At 39.6% G+C, this 18,665-nt stretch overlaps 1 protein-coding gene across 8 annotated transcripts in view; it reads left to right on the top strand.

Moving 5' to 3' along the window:
• The window catches only part of Sfmbt1 (Scm like with four mbt domains 1), a 113,343-nt gene that overhangs the window by 66,724 nt on the left and 27,954 nt on the right, over positions 1 to 18,665 (top strand). For all 8 annotated transcript variants that reach the window (XM_048421692.3, XM_048421687.3, XM_048421690.3 and 5 more), the window contains 7 exons: positions 1,479 to 1,573; positions 6,646 to 6,886; positions 13,134 to 13,222; positions 14,109 to 14,355; positions 15,234 to 15,328; positions 16,152 to 16,253; positions 17,901 to 18,051. In XM_048421692.3, coding sequence (XP_048277649.3) covers positions 1,479 to 1,573; positions 6,646 to 6,886; positions 13,134 to 13,222; positions 14,109 to 14,355; positions 15,234 to 15,328; positions 16,152 to 16,253; positions 17,901 to 18,051 — 1,020 coding nt within the window. The remainder of the gene's footprint in view (positions 1 to 1,478; positions 1,574 to 6,645; positions 6,887 to 13,133; positions 13,223 to 14,108; positions 14,356 to 15,233; positions 15,329 to 16,151; positions 16,254 to 17,900; positions 18,052 to 18,665) is intronic.

Here is an 18,665-nt window from a genome sequence, read left to right as displayed (position 1 = left end):
TCAAGGAAGGGCTTTACAAAGTCCCCACCCTTTCCAAAGATTTGGGGGTTAATCTTAAATTATGCATATTATGTGGATTTGTGCATGTGAGTCCAATGCCCACTGGGAGTTGTAAGCTGGTTCATAGAAAGTGGAAGGGTAGCTCAGATCCTGTCAAGCCTTTGCAGTCTTAGATGGGTGGAGGTAAAGGTATGTGGTTATACCTTGCTCTAGAGATAGCAGTGGACTTCATGAGAAATAGAGATAGGATATGCTTTGTTGGATTGTATATAAGGGCTGATAAAGAAGGAGGGGGATCAAAACTAAGTTCACACTTTCTAGATTGAGTGAAAATACTAGCAAGTAACAGGTTCACAGTTTAAATTTGAAATGTCTATTAAGAATCCTAAATGTTGGTATTAGATACTATATTTGAGTTCAAAGTAATTTGAATAGTTTCATATTCACACTAGTTTCATATGATCCATTTGTGGATCATATTTCTTGCTTTCCCAGTGTCTTAGTCAGTGTACTATTGCTGTGAAGAGACAAACATGACCATGACCACTCTTCAAAAGGAAAAACATTTAGACACACATGGATCTGATCTACATGGGAAGTAGAAAAAGACAAGATCTCCTGAGTATATTGAGAACATGGGGATCATGGAAGAGGATGGAAGGGGAGGGAGAGAAAGGGAAGGAAGTGGAGAAATATATATAGCTCAATAAAAACAATTTTCAAAAAAGAAAAACATGGGCTGGAGAGGTGGCTCAGTGGTTAAGAGCACTCATTTGCTCTTCCAGAGGTCCTGAGTTCAATTCCCAGCAACCACATGGTGGCTCACAACCATCTGTAATGAGATCTGGTGCCCTCTTCTGGCATGCAGGCATACATGGAGGCAGAATGTTGTATACATAATAAATAAATAAATCTTTTTTAAAAAAAAGAAAAAGAAAAAAAAGAAAAACATTTAATTGAGGCTGGTGCACAGTTCAGAGGTTCAATCCATTATTGTCATGGTGGGAAGCAAAGCAGCATGCAGGCTGTCATGGTGCTAGAGAGGTAGCTGAGAGTTCTACATCCCGATCAGTAGGCTGCAGGAAGAGAGAAAGAGACTCTAGGTCTGACTTGAGTATTTGAAACCCTAAAACCCATCCCCAGTGACACATTTCCTCCAATAAGGCCACATCCACTCCAATGTCCTAATCCCTGTCAAATAGTGCTACTCTCAACGATCAAGCATCTAATTATATGAGCCTATGGGATCCATTCTTACTCAAACCACCACACCCAGCATGATAGTATATCAGATAACTGTTATGTTGAATTAAATTGGCAGTCAATGCACTTAGGGAACTTGCTATTAAGACAAAAAGTATTTATTTATTTATTTATTTTTTTGTATAAGATCAATGAATTTGTCCTATAGTAAATTTTGTTTATATAACTTGCGTTTACTTCGAGATGCAACTTTTTGTTGTTGTTTTGTTTTGCAGATCCTGGGCCTGGTGTAGAAGTAGAAGAATTCAGCTGGGAGGATTATCTGGATGAGACAGGCTCCACCACAGTTCCCTATGCGTCGTTTAAACATGTAGGCAATACCTCTTGACTTTTTTACTTTTTTCTCTTGAGACAGGGTCTCACTTGTAACCCTGGCTGTGTTAGAACTTGCTGTATAGACAAGTCTGGCCTTAGACTTAGAGAGATCAACCTGTTTTCCCCTACTGCTGGGAATAAAGATGTTTGCCACCATGCCTGGCTTATCCCTTTTCTTTTAATCTTTGTATTGTGTCTTAGTCACTTTTCTACTGCTGTGACAAAGCACCATGGCCAAAGCAGCTTACAGAAAGAATTTGTTGGAGACTTAGAATTTCAGAGGTCTGTGATTATCATGGTGGGGCAGCAGGTAGGCTGAGAGCTCATATTGTTGAGACAACAGCCATGGGGCTGAGAGAAAACTGAGAATGGTGTGGGCTTTCGACACGTCAGAGTCTACCCCATTGACACACCTTCTCCTACAATACCAATCTCCTAGCCCTTCTCAAACACTTCTAGCAGCTGGGGTCCCGGAATTCAAACATGAACCTTTAGGGAGCAGCCTCATTCTAGCCACTACATCCTGCTCCCCAGCCAATAGGCCTGTAGCCCTGTAGCCGTAGCATAATGCATTAGTTCACCTTCAGAGCTTCACAGTCTTTGAGTCTCAAGACTGTTTAAAATCCAGTTTCTTCTGAGACTCAAGTCAATCTCTTAATTTATAACTCTGGATAAAAGCAAAAAGCAAATTACATACTTCTGATGTACAATGTCAGGAAATATACATTACCATTCTAAAGGGAGAAAAGGAGGCAGACTAAGGCAATACTGGACCAAGCAAGGTTGAAACCTAGCAGGACAAATTCCAGAACTTGTTGTTCTGTGTCTGATATTGAAGGGCCTAGATGGCTGTGTCCTTCCAGCTTTGTTGAGTCCAACATTCCTCCCTCGGGCTGGTTTCACTCTCTGTTTGCAGCTGTCCTTGGAAGATATCCCATAGTTCTGGTGTCAGTACCATCTTCGGGCCTATCCTGAAGCACATTCTTCACTTTCACAATGCTCTCTCTGGGCCTGCCCTACACCTGGCCTCAGCGGCTTTGCCTAACCCCTGGGGGATGCTGTTTCTGTGACCCCTTTATTCCTTTATTGTTCTTGACTCTAAAAAAAAGATATATGGCAGATGCCTCTAAATTCTACTGCCACCTGGGATGGGCCCTGGCCTCCTGGCTCCTTCTTGAGTTATATTTTCATAAACTTTGATTTGCAGTTGTATTTTAGGAACAGATAATTCCTTAGGCCAGTGGTTCTTAACCTTCCTAAAGTTGCAACCCTTTAATACAGTTCCTGGTGTTGTGATGACCACTCCCCCAACCCCCAGCCATACAATTATTTTCATTGCTACTTCATAACTATAATTTTGCTACTGTTATGAACCGTAGTGTAATATCTAATATGCAGGATATCTGATGTTTAACCCCTGTGAAAAGGTCATTCAGTCCCCAAAGGGTTGAGAACTGCTGCCTTAGTTAGGTCTTTTCACAAGTTTAATTCAGGATTAGCTGGCTGAGGTCTTGCCCTGAGGGCACCACTCCTTTTATTTCATTTCTCCTGATTCTTTCAGCACAAACCATGGCTTCAACATTAAATTTCCTCATGCTTTTTCTCCTTAAACTATATATTTTGTATTTCGTTTTACCTTGCTTGATTTTTTTTAATTGTGGATCTACATATGAGCGAATGCATATAACAAGCGACAGAGTCAGTATCTGACTGTCTTGAACTCTCCTCTGCCAATTAAATTTGTTCAATACTCTTACATTTAGCTTCAGGAATATTCTTCGGACAAGAGCAAAATGCAGCCATAAGAATGTGCCAGGATAGAGAATGGTCTCTATCCCATTTGATAATATTGTAACCTCTGAAACCTCTTAAAGTGGGGCCTCCATAGTCCACATTGATCTCAGTGCTGTTGTCTTTTAAGCTCCTACTAGGATACCCAGTAAGTAAGCCCTGTTTATAGCATTCAACCACTTTCCTAGTCCAGAGTCCCAAAGTCTTCCCTATTCCACAGAAAAAGTATGGTTAGACCTGTCACAGCAACACCCTACTCCCTGGTACCACTTTCTGCATAAGTGAACTCAGAATTCTTTTAAGTTAGGGTGTTTGAGCCAGGCAGAGGTGGCACACACCTTTAATCCCAGCACTTGGGAGGCAGAGGCAGGCAGATCTTTGTGAATTTGAGGCCAGCCTGGTCTACAGAGAGAGTTCCAGAGCAGTCTCCAAAGCTACAGAGAAACCCTATCTCAAAAAACAAAACAAAAAAGTTGGAAAATTTGAAAAAATGTAAATGATTTTCCCTTTTCTTTCTTCCTGCTGTCGTCATCAAGAAAATTTGATCTTTTTGCAGGATGTGTGTGTGAACAGAGTACACTGAGACAGATGTGTGAAAACAGGAAGCCTGGGACTGGGAAGATGGCCCAGTCAATACAGTGCTTAATGTACAAGTATGAAGACCTCAATTCAGATTTTCAGAACCCACATAAAAGGGGCATAGCGGCACACCTGTAATCCCAGTGCTTGGCAGATGAGTAATAAAAATGCAGAGTTAGCACTGTAAGAAAGAATGTTTTGGTTTTTGGGGGATGCTTTTCAATGATGGGCAGTATCTTTTGCACATTCAGTTTTGCAGGGTTTTTTAATTGTGAGGAATGGGGTGAGGAGAGAGGAAGATTGGGTAGGTTTGTTTTTATATTTAGGGCTCATTAGGGGAATGATAAAATCATGAAAAACACATGTAATAATGTTGTTCTGTGTTCAGAATATTTTATTTTTTCAACAAAATTTCCCTGGTGCTGTAAATGAGGATTGAGATATTACATAATACCTGTAGATAATTGTGCCAAACCCACAAATGAAGGGACTCTACTTGAGCTTACCTTTCCCAAAGGAAAAAGCCTACGCTACCAAGTGGCCACTTGGGAGATGGAGACTCGTTGAAAGAAAGTCTTTTTTTGAAGAGTAGACAGAGGCAGACCAATCTATCAGTAGTACTAATTCTTAAAATTAGAGAAGAAAAACTTACTTCAATTTGTCCAGTAAAGCCCCTAGCTGAGGCGTTCCAGGACACATTTCAGGCTGTGGGACCCTGGGTGGTAGTTTTAAAAAAAAGCAACAGCAACATGAAACTTTGTTTGGCTCCTTTCAGGACTTCATTCTCACTTTTCTAGTGATTTTTGACTACATTTCTATTATTTTTAGTTTTCTATTACATTTTTGCTTATTTGCATGCATGTATTTGTTTGGGTGTGCCCCAGTGCATGCCTGGAAGTCGGAGGACCTCTTGCTGGAGTTCTCCCAGGGATTGAACTCAGGTGAACTTAGTGGCAGGTACCTTTATACCCCACCCACTTTATTTGCTTCATTTGTCATAGCGAAGTCTCTTTTCATGAACCTGGCTCTTTTAAAGAATGTATATTACATGTCAGTTATTTTGTGCAATATATCTTGATTTGGGAAACTTTCCCCTTATTAAACTGAGTATATTGAGATATGTCAAGCATGCCAAAGGAAATAAAGTCCTTTTCTTGTATGGAGTCAGGCAAATGTACGCAATTGCGATATTGATGTTTTAGGAGTTATGTTAACTTTGATAAATTTAAAGTGATATGTGCCATTTTCTTCATTGTATTATTACTGTTTTGTCCTTTGCAGCTGATAAGAATCGTATAGAGTGATCCTTTGAGATTATGCAAATACTGTTTTTCATCATAGTAGTTTAAACATCTATCAATAATTCTTGCTTGCTGTACATATTTATATGACGCTTGTCTGATGACAGTTATTTTCATTCCACTTTTTGTTTTTTGAGATGTTTCATTATGTAGTCCAGGCAGGCCTCCTGCCTCAGTCCCTTGAGTACTGGGACTGTTGTTGGGAACCACCTGCTGATATTTTTTCCCACCATTTTGTTCTATATTTATCTTTCGATTTGCAACTGTGACCATTGGGAGTTCCTTTTAGCTAAAGTGTTTCCTTTTAACATGCCCCATACTTTTTTAATTGTTTCTGTTTGACATCACAAGATATTTGAGACTTCTACTTTATTTTTATTTTTCCAGAATTGTAACTAGTAGTTTCTCTATGATCCCTTGCTTTTGTTGATTGAAAGATGATATAAAAACTATTTGGGCACTAAATTTGTTCAGGGTTAAATGCACATGACTTATGTCCACATTTATACTGCTTTCCTATCAGTTTTCATATTTTTATTTATATACTTCTGATTCCAGTCCACAATGACAGGATTCACTCCAGTCTTCCCTCCCCCTTTTTTGGGGTGAGATTAGATACTGTGTGTGTGTGTGTGTGTGTGTGTGTGTGTGTGTGTGTGTGTGTGTGTGTGGTTTTTGAGACAGGATTTCTTTGTGTAGCCCTGGCTGTCCCACAAAGCCAGTGCTTTGTAGATTAGGCTCGCCTTGAACTTAAGGAGATCCCCCTGCCTCTGCCTCTTAAGTCTTGGGATTAAAGGTGAGTGCCAGCATATCCACCCCCTGCCCTTTTTTTTAATTTGTAACTTCTCCACAGTACCTTTATATACTTAAGAATTGCTCACCCATACCTTTGTCACCATGTAACTTTTTGTCTACATTGGAACACTTTACTATAACAGCTGACAGAAGTATGGATTTCCTGCATATTGTACATAATATTACTAATACTACTGATTTATATCTTTATACTTTTTTCATTTCCATGTTGTGGTTATCTAAAACTTTTTGTTGTTGAGTGATATAGAAATCTTGAAGACATGTTGAAGGATATGAAAATGTGAATGTTTAGTAATGTATATACTTTCTAGAAGATACCTTCTATAATCATAAGAGACTGGCTATGTTGTTGAAAATACCAAGTTCTATCACTGCCATGTGGACAGAGCCCTGTAGCTACTTCTGTTTTTTTTTTTTTGATCAGTGTTATGAGTTATAATTTGAATTTCTCAGGTTTCCTTTGAGAAGGTTTTATAGGCATTTAGTGCTTTGAAAATCTTAGGTCTTAAAAAAGAATTTGGGCTGAAAAACACTCATGAAATACATTTTGTCTGGTGGCTAATAACATTTCTTTTTTCAGGTGGACATACGTTTGCAAAATGGCTTTGCTCCTGGGATGAAGCTTGAGGTAGCTGTGAAAAAAGATCCTGAAACTTATTGGGTTGCCACCATCATTACTGCCTGTGAGCAGTTACTCCTACTCCGTTATGAAGGCTACGGTGAAGACCGGAAAGCAGACTTCTGGTGTGATATCAGGAAAGCTGGCCTCTATCCCCTGGGGTGGTGTGAACAGAATAAGAAGACCCTTGAAGCTCCAGAAGGTAGTAGCATATTCCCTTTCAAGGTTTGATAGGATATTGCTGTAAGAAAATTTAGATTGGCCACAGTCTTGAGGCTTGTCAGGCTACTCCTACATAGATTTACACAGCGTTCTAGGTGAGGCTAACTTTTTGTTTGTTTCTTTATTTTGTTGTTTTTCAAGACAGGGTTTCTTTGTGTATCCCTGAATGTCCGGAAACTAGCTATGTTGACCAGGCGGCCTTGACCTCACAGAGATTTGCATTGCCTTTGCCTCCCAAATCCTGGGATTAAAAGCGCATGATACCACTGCCCATCTTAGGCTCATATTTTTAATGAAAAAATTTCCCTGTTTTTAAACTGAAATCATATTATCTATAATTTATCTTATTTTAACCCTTTAGCTTTTTTTTTTAAACTGTGTGTATGTGTGCATGTACATAGGGGCTCCCACTGAAGCCCAAAGTGGGTGTCAGATCTTTTGGAACTGGAGTTACAGACAATTGACAGCTGCTGGGAATCAAACTCAGGTCCTCTAAAAGAACAGCCATTGCTTTCAGCTGCCAATTAGAATTTTTGTTATGACTAAGCTACGCTTTCATTCACTGTGTAGCCCCGGTTGGCCTTCAACTTGCTATCCTCCTGCCTCTTCTTCATGAATTGTGAGGCTTTCAGGTGTGTGCTACCAGGTTTTTGTTTGGCCATGTCTTTCATGGTTCCCCATTGGCCTGTGTCTCTCTGTGCTCTCTTGAGGTTTGTGCCCCAAGGCCTAGTCTTTCTGGATCCTCCTGTAACAGGCTTCCTCAGAGGCCAGCTCATCCGAGTGGAATCAGGAACCTTATTCTACTGTAATCAGAGAAGGCCAGAAGAGGAGGTCAGATTTCCTGGGATTGGAGTTATATTTGGTTGTGAGCAGACATGTGGGTGCTGGGAATTGAACTCAGGACCTCTGGAAGAGCAGCCAAACTCTACTGAGCCATCTCTCCAGACTCTGTTTTATTTATCATTTATTTTTAATTTTTGAGACATTGTCTCATATATCTCTGGTTGGCCTTGAATTTGATACATAGCCATGGGTGACCTTGAACTTCTCATTACTCTTACTTGTGAATACCAGCAAGCTGTCAGGCCTCATTTATGCAGTGTTGGGGCCTCAAACCCAGTACTTTGTTGGTTCTAGGCAAGCACTCTACCAAATGAGCCTCTGGTCCTGTATTTCCTAATTAATTTTTTCTTCTACTATAAACCATTCAGGTTTTTTTGATGACCATCAAAACCATAGTTTCTTCTTCTTAGACTGAGGCTGTCTGAGTTTGAGATTTGGAGATCCAGTTGTTGTTGTTTGTTGTTCTGTGATTGTACCTAGGACTTTATACATGTGATTGAGGAGGACTTCTTCCTGGATAGATTCCATCCTTGTGTTTTTTGCGGTTCACAGTGTAGCTCAGATTGACCTCTAACTCACATTCATCATGAGAGCTGAGATCACAGGCATATGCCACCAGACCTGGCCTGATTGCAGGCCAGATGGATAGACTCAACAACCTTGCTACTTGACAACCTCCTGCCTTATCTGCCCACAGAACTGAGATTTCAGGCCTGTGACACCATTCTCAGGTTCTCTGTTTATTTTTCTTTCTCCTAACTTAAAAGTAAACTTGTAAATTATATTACAGCCTTTTTTCTTTTGGCCAGAGTCTCACTGTATAGCACAGGTTAACCTCAAACTTGGAAAGCCTCATTGCCTCAGCCCTCCAGATGCTGGGATTATAGGTTACACGGCACTATTGGTTTTTAAATGAACCAACTGAAGTTCTGTTACAAGAATGTACCCTACGTAGAGTAGGCCATCAATTAAATTGGAGGAAGATGCAAAAGACCAGACAGACAGACAGACAGACAGATAGATAGATAGATAGATAAAATTTTAAGAGGGAGGAGAGGCTGGAGAGATGTTTTGGTGGTTTAGTAGTTAGAGCACTTGCTGCTTGTGCAGAGAACATGGGTTTGATTCCCAGTACCTACATAGTAGCTCATAACGCTAATATTATGAGATCTAATGCTCTCTTCTGTCTTCTGTAGACACCAGGAATGCACTTGGCACACAGACATATACATAGGTAAAACAATCATATATTTAAAATAATGTTAGAAAATGTAAAAAGTAAAAATTCTTTAATGGAGAAGATAAAGGTTGTAGAGAGATTATATACTCAGGAAAGTAGGTGACATTTTATATTTATAACTTCTTACTTTGATTTAGTTTTAAATTTACAAGAAAGTTGTAAGAATAGTATAAAAACATTCTTGATGACATTTTGTGACATTTTCCCAAGTGTTGGTGTTTTTCCACATTTGTTTTGTCCTTTCTCCCTATCCACACAGGCGTCTTTTAAAGAATTTGGGAATTGGCTTTAGTCATGATGCCCTTTTTATTCATAGAAATGTATTTCTAAAAAATAAGACATTCATGAGCAGCCCAGTAAATATCAAAATCAGGAAAGTAAGTCTGGTAAAATGCTATTAATTAGTCTTCAGACCTTTTGTACTTTTTAAAATTATGCTAACAATTTTAGAAAAAAAATGATATCTCTGAGTCACATGTTGCTTTCTGTTGTCATATGTCCAGAATAAGTTTCCAACCAAGCCAGGCTATGGTGGTGCATGCCTTTAATCCCAGCACTCTGGAGGCAGAGGCAGGCAGCTAGATCTCCATAGCCGGAGTTTGCACCAGCAGCAGGGCCCAGGAAGCTTTGCCTTAAAATGGCGTGGCTTTTTTTTTTTAAATACGGCTGCTGAGTCAGGAAAAATCGCTAGCAAACAGCAAAAAGCTGTGTTAAACTCTCTTTCCCTTTTAAGCCCCCTTAGATTTTTAAGTGGAGTTAGTTACTACGTTGGAACGCCACTCTGTGCTTTGTCTTTGGTCACTTGGACATGGGTGGTGTGTATAGGCCAGCCTTCCCTTAGTGCTGCTGTGTTCCAGTCTCCTCTGTTTCTGGTCTAGGAGCTGGGCATTTTGCTATATCTCTTTAGCTTTCTTAGTCTTTCTTTATTTAGACATTTCTGAAAAGTACTGTGTAGGATCTCCCCCAGTTTGGGTCTGACTTATGCATCCTTTAATTTAGATTTTGTGCTTTTTGTAGAACAAGTACGTTCTTTACATTCAGTGTGACTTCTGTTACAAGATGATGTTTTTGATCTGTTTTGTGCTGCTGCTGCTAACTTTCATCACTTAATTAAGAAATTCAGTGAAAGAGAGAATGAGAGGATTTTATCGCTATCCAAAATGACTTCCTGGTCAAAAAATCCTCTATAAACTGTTAAGAAAGTAGAAAACATTTGAGGAATATTGTTCCCATGAGCATTTCATAAGGAATCCACTAAAGAATGAGGTTCAGGCCAGGCAGTGATGGCGCACACCTTTCATCCAGCACTTGGGGGGCAGAGACAGGCAAATTTCTGAGTTCGAAGCGAGCCTGGTCTACAGAGTGAGTTCCAAGAAAGCCAAGGCTACATAAAGAAACCCTGTCTTAGGCCGGGCAGTGGTGGCACATGCCTTTCTTTAATCACAGCACTCAGGAGACAGAGGCAGGCGGATCTATGTGAGTTCAAGGCCAGCCTGGTCTACAAGAGCTAGTTCCTGGACAGCTACCAAAGCTACAGAGAAACCCTGTCTTAAAACTACTTTCCTTCCCCAAAAAGAATGAGGATTAGAAAACCAAATGAATGATTTTTATTATTATAGCTACCTGATACATATAAGAATACAATGTAGATACAGTATCGTTGCTAAAAAGCAAATAGAGCAGTGGAGGAGCTCATGTGACTAGCGGTATTTATTTTATGTGTATGAGTGTTTTTGCCATTATTTATGCCTCTGTACCATGTGTGTCACTGTTACCCTGAGAAGTCAGAAGAAGGCATTGGATGGATCCCCTGAGACTGGAGTTCTGAATGATAAGACACTGTATGGTGCTAGGACCTATCCCCGGGGTCTTCTGCAAGCACAGTAACAGCTCTTAACTGCTGATCCATCTCCAGCTCTATTTATTTTCTTTCTTGCCATCTTTATATCCATATAATTAATCAGTTACTTTTAAGTTGTTGACTATAAGTAAAAAAAAAAAATGATACCTGAGATAAAATATTGAAGGAAAGAAGAGGTTGAACGTATCCAACTTTCGTGTTGTTTAAAGAGTAAAAGGAAATAAATATGTAACAGGCTTTCTTGGATCACCAGCTGCTGCGGGAGTACCTTCCGCTGCTTCAGCCAATAGTCGCTGAAGCACGAGCCCACAGTGCTGCGGGAGCGCCTTCCGCTCTGTCAGCCAATAGCTACTGAAATACCAGCCCACTGGGGCGTGGTATATTTCTCTTTAAAAGTAGAGCGGCAAGCCTCGGCTTGGCCTCTTGGTTCCGGTGCTTGGAACTTGGTTCCGGCTCCTGCTCCAGCGACTAGGCTCCTTTCCTGACGGTTTATGTGTATGCAAGTTTACCCCCCAAAATAAATACCCCTTTAAAACATAACTGGTGTGAGATTGATTTGCCATTATTTGGCGCCCAACGTGGGGCACGAACCCACGACCCTGAGATTAAGAGTCTCATGCTCTACCGGTGCACATCTTGTACAACATTCTGGCCAGACCTTCACAAAATACTCAGAGACTGTTTACAATTTTAAAAGACATTGATCTTGAAATTTAACCATCATTTTAATTTCACAGGATCCTCCAGAAAGAACCTAACCCCCATGACAGCTGGAAGTAATTCTAGAGGACAATGTCCCCTCTCTCAGCAAAGTTTGTCCTCAAGTTTAGGAACAATATTTAGGGATTGATTATAATTAGCAGGACCCAGGTTCAATTCCCAGCATCCATATACCATCTAGTAAGCCTGTAACTCCTGTCCCAGGGGATTCTACAACCTCTTTTGGTGGCACTGCATGTTCATGGTGCAGAGATAGACATTGAGACAACTACTCACATGTATAAAGAAATTTAAAGTTATTTCATGAATATTTGGTGAAATATATATGGATGAAATTCTATGATGTTTAAAATTGGCTTCTAAGTAGTTCTTGATTGGGTAGCAGTAAAATTTGTGAGGGTGTGGGCCAGGGGTTGGCTCAGGGCCAGATAGTGAATGCTTTAGCTGTCACTCTTATGGTCTCCACCACAGATACAGCATTCTACCCTTGCAGTGTGAAGCTGGCTGCTACAGACGAAACATCAGTAATCAACATGGCTATGTGCCAGTAAAGTGTTATTTATAAAAAGCAGGTCTGAGTTAGCCCACAAGTGATAGTTTGCTAACTCTTGCTCCAGATAAAACATTTGGGCATGAGGTAACAGTTGTTGAAGCTATGTTGCATGAAGATTCATTGTACCTTTTTCTGTGTGTGTTTTTTGTTGTTTTATTGTGGTTTTTTTGTTTTTGTTTTTGAGACAGGGTCTCATTATGTGGCCCTGACTGACCTGGAACTTGTTATGTAGATCAGGTTGGTCTTGAGCACATATAGATCTGCCTGCCTCATCCTCCCAGCTTACAAGCATATATCATCACACCCAGGCCTCTTTCTGTGTTTTTTATTCATGTTTGAAATTTTTTATAATAAAATAAAGTAAGGGATTTTTTTATAAAATTAAGTAAGGGAATTATTTTGTGTACAACTAATAGTCTCTGTTTTACATACCGTTCTTATTGAGCCAGAGAGTAGCCGTCTTAATTTGGTTTCTATTGATATAATAAAGACCATGGCCAAAAGCAATTTGAGTAGGAAAGGGTTTATTTGGTATACATGTATATCTCTGGCTATAATCCATTAAGAGAAGCCAAGGCAGGAACTGAAGCGGAAGCCATGGAGGAACATTGTACTGTCTTGCTCCCCGTGGTTTGCTCAACTGGCTTTCTTATATACCTCAGGACCACCTGCTCAGAGGCGTTGCCTCCCATAGTGGACTGGGATCTCCCACCTCTGTCATCAGTCAAGAAGATGCACCACAAACTTGTGTACAAGCCAGTGTGATGGACGCATTGTCTCAATTGAGGTTTCTTCCCAGATGACTCTAGCTTGTACCAAGGTGACAAAGCACTAACTAGCACATGGCTCAGGGAAGAATGAGGATATTTTGTAGCTATTTTGTTTTGTCTAGTCAAGCTCTCAAAAAGAGATTTTTAAGTGATAAGCCTACCCTTAAGTCATTTCTGTATGTCAGGTTTCTTTGTGTTCAGTGGCTGACATGAATAATAACTACTTCTTTCTTTGTTTAGGCATCCGACATAAGGTGTCTGATTGGGGTGCGTTTCTACAGCAGACACTGAGAGGAGCCTGTGGTCCTCCTGTGTCTTTGCTAGAGGGCGTGAGTATCACTGCTTCTTAAACCAGTATGGAAAACTTTTGCAAGGAATTCAAAACTGAATTTACTGCATGGAGGAAAAGAATCATTGCTATTAGAGTCATAAGCATAAGGATTGGAACATGTGGTAGCAGAAGTTGTACTTCGGTGGCGTGTTTAGTGCCTAAAGCTTCTAAATCAAGTGCCGGTTAAGGTTCTGCTGATAGATACTTCCATGCCCATTTGTGAACACTGTTTCAAACAAATTTAAAAATGTGTTATACTTAGATTAATTTTTTTTTATCCTTGCCCAGGGCAATAAAAATAATAAAATGAATGGATGATGAGGTAGATACATTTTTGCTCACATAAGTGCAAAATATTAAGAACAGTTTAAAAACTAGGGAAGCTGACATCTGCTCTAATAAAAAGAGATCTGTAATCTAATAAGTGAAAACAGTATATGTTTTGAAAAAATGACAAAACATAGCAAAGAGAAGCAGAAGTAGATACTGGCTTAGGTGTAGTGTTGATACCAGCTACTCTCTGTTGTCTCTCAGGTCTTTAGGATTACAGAAGAGGGTAGGCATGTTTGATTTTCTCTTTAATGATGATCTTATTTGCTTTCATAATCAGAGACAAGATTCTATTTTTAAAACTATAGTAAATGAAATAATAATTAGAGGTATTGTTAAAACAATTTCCTTGTGTTATAAGTAAGCTTTTCTTTATGATAAACATTTTCATATCATCCAAAAGTGGTATTATGGGAGGCCATCTATAGACGATGTAATTTAATCCCACTGTTGTAGTGTGAGTCAAACAGTATGAAGACTAGTTTCAGAAAATTTAGAACTTGAATTTTAAGAAGAAACATTAACCTCTCCAATTTCACATTTTTAACCTGCAGCTCCGTAATGGAAGGAATCCTTTAGATCTCATTGCTCCTGGGTCCAGACTAGAATGCCAAGCTTTTCGAGATTCCTTAAGCACTTGGATTGTTACTGTCGTGGAGAACATCGGGGGACGGCTGAGGCTGCGCTATGAAGGACTCGGAAGTTCTGACAAATTTGAACACTGGTTGTACTACTTAGATCCGTTTCTTCATCACATTGGTTGGGCTGCTCAGCAAGGATATGAACTTCAGCCCCCATCAGGTAAAGACATAGCACTTTTATATAAACTTCTATTGTTGTTTTATTATTAATATTTGTGAGGGTGAAAAATATATTTTACATATTATGAAAACATTTTTGTTTTTGCTTTTCAAGACAAGGATTTCTCTGTGTTGCCCTGACTGTTCTGGAACTTGCTCTAAGACCAGGCTGGCCTCGAACGCATAGAGATCCGTCTGTCTCTGCCTCCCGAATGCTGGGATTAAAGGCATATGCCACCACCGCCTGGCATGGAAACCTTTCTTAATTTACATAAAAAGTGTTTTGTATTTATACAAAGTAGTTGCATTAAGTATATATTTCTCTTTGATTTTGTTATTACACTTATAGTTTAGCATACATTACTGATTATACCTCGGACTTTTTACCTTACCAATATTTTTCTTGCATTCATTACTGTGTAGTCCAGTTTGGGTATTTATTGTATTATTTCATGGGCTGCAGCATTACATCTGCTCTTACTGTAGTTATTTTAACAAACTTTAAATTTTGACCTCTTAAACAGAGTACTGAGATTCGATTACAGGTTATTTTGTATGAAGGTGGATCTGAACTCCTAACTCCTAAAAGAAAAAAAAAGCTGGGCATGGTGGTGCACACCTTTAATCCCAGTACTCGGGAGGCAGAGGCAGGAGGATCTCTGAGTTGGAGGCCAGCCTGGTCTACAGAGCAAACTCCAGGACAACCAGCACTATATTGAAAAACCCTCTTTTGGGGGGAGTTTGGTGGTGGAGGGGAGTAGACCTAAACCTTTTCCTAATCCATAGTAGAAAGTAATTGTGTTTATGTAAATGCTTTCAGAAGTTAAAAACATCTATAGGTTTTCTCCTCTTAAATCATGCTATTTTGTCTCACTAAAGCCATCAGGCATCTGAAAAATGAAGCTGATTGGCAAGAGATTCTGGCCAAAGTAAAAGAGGAGGAGGAAGAACCATTACCTTCTTATTTATTTAAGGTAAAAACAGAAATCATGATAAATACAAGTTTTACGTATAGTAGAAAATAGCACTTGGGGGAGGTAAAGAATGGGAAGGAAGCACTAGAGGCAGGAGAGCACTGTAGCCTGCAGTGTGGGAAGGGGAGGTCAGACAGCAGGGATGCTGACCATCCTCTTTCGAGATCCTCTGAAAGCTGTCTGCGTGTCTTATTTTCCAGTTAGCAACATAACCTTAACTAGTTAGGAAATAAATATGTTTTTTCTTCCAGATGTCCATTGCATTGCAGACATAGAGAGGAATGCTTTACATGAGTTGTTTTGTCCTGAGTAGATTTTCCCAGGAAGAGAAGTGGCAAGATTTACCAGAAGCTTAGCGGCTCTGTTATTTTCATTAACTAGATTACCTTTCCTGTACTGCGATGAACCACCCATGACAAAAGCAGTCTAGGCGCTGAGGGCTTGTTTTGACTCATTGAAGGTCTGTAGACCATCATGACTGAGAAGCCTGGAGATGGGAGCTTGAGGTGTCCTTTCACAGTAAACATGCAGTCAGCAAGCAAAGGGAAATGCTTGCTGGTGCTCAGCTCATTTCTACTTTTTCATCCAATCCACGACCGTAGTTCAGAGTGTAATATTCTCCACAATCAGAGTATATTCTTCCCTCCTTGTTAAACCTCTCAGGAAATACCCTCAAAGGCACACCCAGAGCATGTCACCTAGAGGACTCCAAATTCAGCCTAGTTGACAGTGAATATTAACCATCACAAGTATTTAACTACATATGCGCATAAATTAATTCAAAGACACTAAATTTTTACTCTTTTTGTTATATATATTTCAGGATAAGCAAGTTATTGGAACCCATGAATTTTCTGTAAATATGAAATTGGAAGCTGTGGACCCATGGTCTCCTTTTGGGATTTCTCCTGCTACAATTGCTAAGGTGAAGTGGGAGTTATTTCTTCTGGGAAGAATTGCCATCAGGGTAACTAGTTGAGGAAATGATGGTGATTTGATCTTTAGGCTATCCTAATACAATCCACTCTGAAGCCAGAATCTCCTCTGTATTTGTATTGTATTGCCCAGTTTTTTTGTGTGCCATTTCTTCTTCAGGTCTTAGTCTTGTACAGCCAGAGCCGAGCAGAGTCAGAGCAGCAGAGTAGGGGAAGGAAATGCTGTTTAGAGGCTCAGCCTTCCTTTGTGTAACTAGAAGACTTAGGTCCACAATATTCATAAAGTGTGAATCCAGGCAGTGCCGTCACGCATCTAACCAGGGAAGGGTTTGGGGTCATAGAGATTGGGGTCACAGAGTTAGCATCACCACTAGGATAGCTACAGCTGTGTGTTCTGGAGTCAGACTGCCATCTCTCCAGAGTAACCACAGGAGCTGAGCACACTGTTAATTATATCAATTGTGCAGTTACTGTGTAATAGAGAGGATTTGGTTTAGGACTAGAGTAGAGCAGGACCCCATTTTCTGTAAGTAGAGCCCAAGGTGGATTATAACTATGGGAATAATTACTAGGATGTTTAGTTATCTGTCTTGGTGAGATTTACATTTTCTTTGTTTTAGTGGAAGACTATTCTTAGAGCTATAACAGATTCTTGAGCTTATAAGTAGTCTTAAGACCTTCTCTGAAAGCTGGAGAAATGACCCGGTGGTTCAGAGCTTTTAACAGAGGACTAGTTTAATTCTCAGCACCCAAGTCAAGTGCTTTATAACCACTTGTAATTACAGTTTCATTTAGGGCCTCCTTCTCAGCACCTACAGCCATGTGGCATATATTATTCTATTACTTACATGTGTGTCAGACATAGACACACGTGTAAGTAATGGAATAAAAATAAATCTTTAAGACACATACACAGAGAAAGAGAGAAAGAGAGGTAGACATATGCCTGACATGACACCAAGACCCACCAACCTTCTCTGGAGTCTGAAGAGACACAGAGGATAATTGTGGACTTCTCACTTTGGCATTTGATGTTAATATAGTAATGTAGTTGACCCTTACTAAGCTTAAACTAAATTTTACTTGGAAACCAAATAATTGGTTTGAGTTCAGGTTTTAAAAAAAGAAAAGTTTCCTGACCATGTAACCTATGGTAAATTACTTTACTTTCTTTGAATTTATCTTCCTTACCTGAAAAATGGTATTGAAAATGGTACCTACCACCAGGCGGTGATGGCACACTGCTTTAATCCCAGCACTCAGGAGCCAGAGCAGGTGAATCTCTTTAAGTTCGAGGCCAGCCTGGTCTACAAAAGAGAGAGAGAGAGAGAGAGAGAGAGAGAGAGAGAGAGAGAGAAAATGGTACCTACCTCATTAAATTGTTATAAAAAGTAAAACTGAGTAAATATATGAAAGATATTTAACTAAACTAATACCTGATGTAGAACTAACATTTATTGAATATTTTAATAACTCAGTGTCAGTGTAAATGAACTTATGTAACATGTTTGATTGTGCTAAGGAAAGTACAGATCTATTTGTGATAGATATGTGTGTATGTGTGTGTATGCCTAATATGTATTACATACATAATATGAAAAAAATCCATTTGTCACTTTTATATCTTAATTATACAGGTTTTTGATGATAAGTACTTTCTGGTGGAAATGGATGATCTCCGATCAGAAGACCATACAAGGCGGTCATTTGTGTGCCATGCTAACAGTCCTGGTATCTTTCCTGTGCAGTGGAGTCTAAAGAATGGTTTACACATCACCCCTCCTCCGGGTACGCATTTGAGTTCTTCTGTGTTGTTTCTGAAAATTATTATTATCATAATTAATTATGTAGGGTCTCTCTATGTAGCTGAGTGTGTCCTCAGACTTACTGTATGAACCATGCTGGCCTTAAATTCCTTATCTACCCAACTTAGCCCTTGAAATATATGTTGGATGCCATTGCTAAGATCTTTTATACCTTCTGTCCAGTATAACGTAATGAGATCTAGATTCCATAATTTTATTTATTTGTTTATTGAGGAAGAGTCTTACTATTTGGCCTGGCTGGCCTGGAACTTTCTATGTGGACTAGGCTAACCTTGAACTCACAGAGAAGAACCTCCTGCTTCTGCATCCTGAGCACTGGGACTAAAAGAGTATACCACCACATCCAGCTCATTCTGTAATGTTTGAAGTCACAAGCTGAAGTGTTAGCTTTGTTTTTTTTTTTTTCATACTTTGACATATATTTGTATAGGCAGCCAGAAGGACAGGTTCAAGCCTGGGTTCTGTTCTGGTTCCCTGTTTGGAATCTGTTGGAATGTTACAGAATGATGGGTGTCTGTTTTGCTTCTCTTACTGGGATAAGTCATGGACCAAAGCAATTTTGGAGAAGAAATGGTT

The sequence above is a fragment of the Myodes glareolus genome, chromosome 5 (assembly GCF_982192425.1).
Source record: "Myodes glareolus chromosome 5, mMyoGla1.1, whole genome shotgun sequence".
NCBI classification, from domain to species: domain Eukaryota; kingdom Metazoa; phylum Chordata; class Mammalia; order Rodentia; family Cricetidae; genus Myodes; species Myodes glareolus.
The sequence above is the reverse complement of the archived record's forward strand: the minus strand, read 5'-3'. Positions and strand labels throughout refer to the sequence as shown.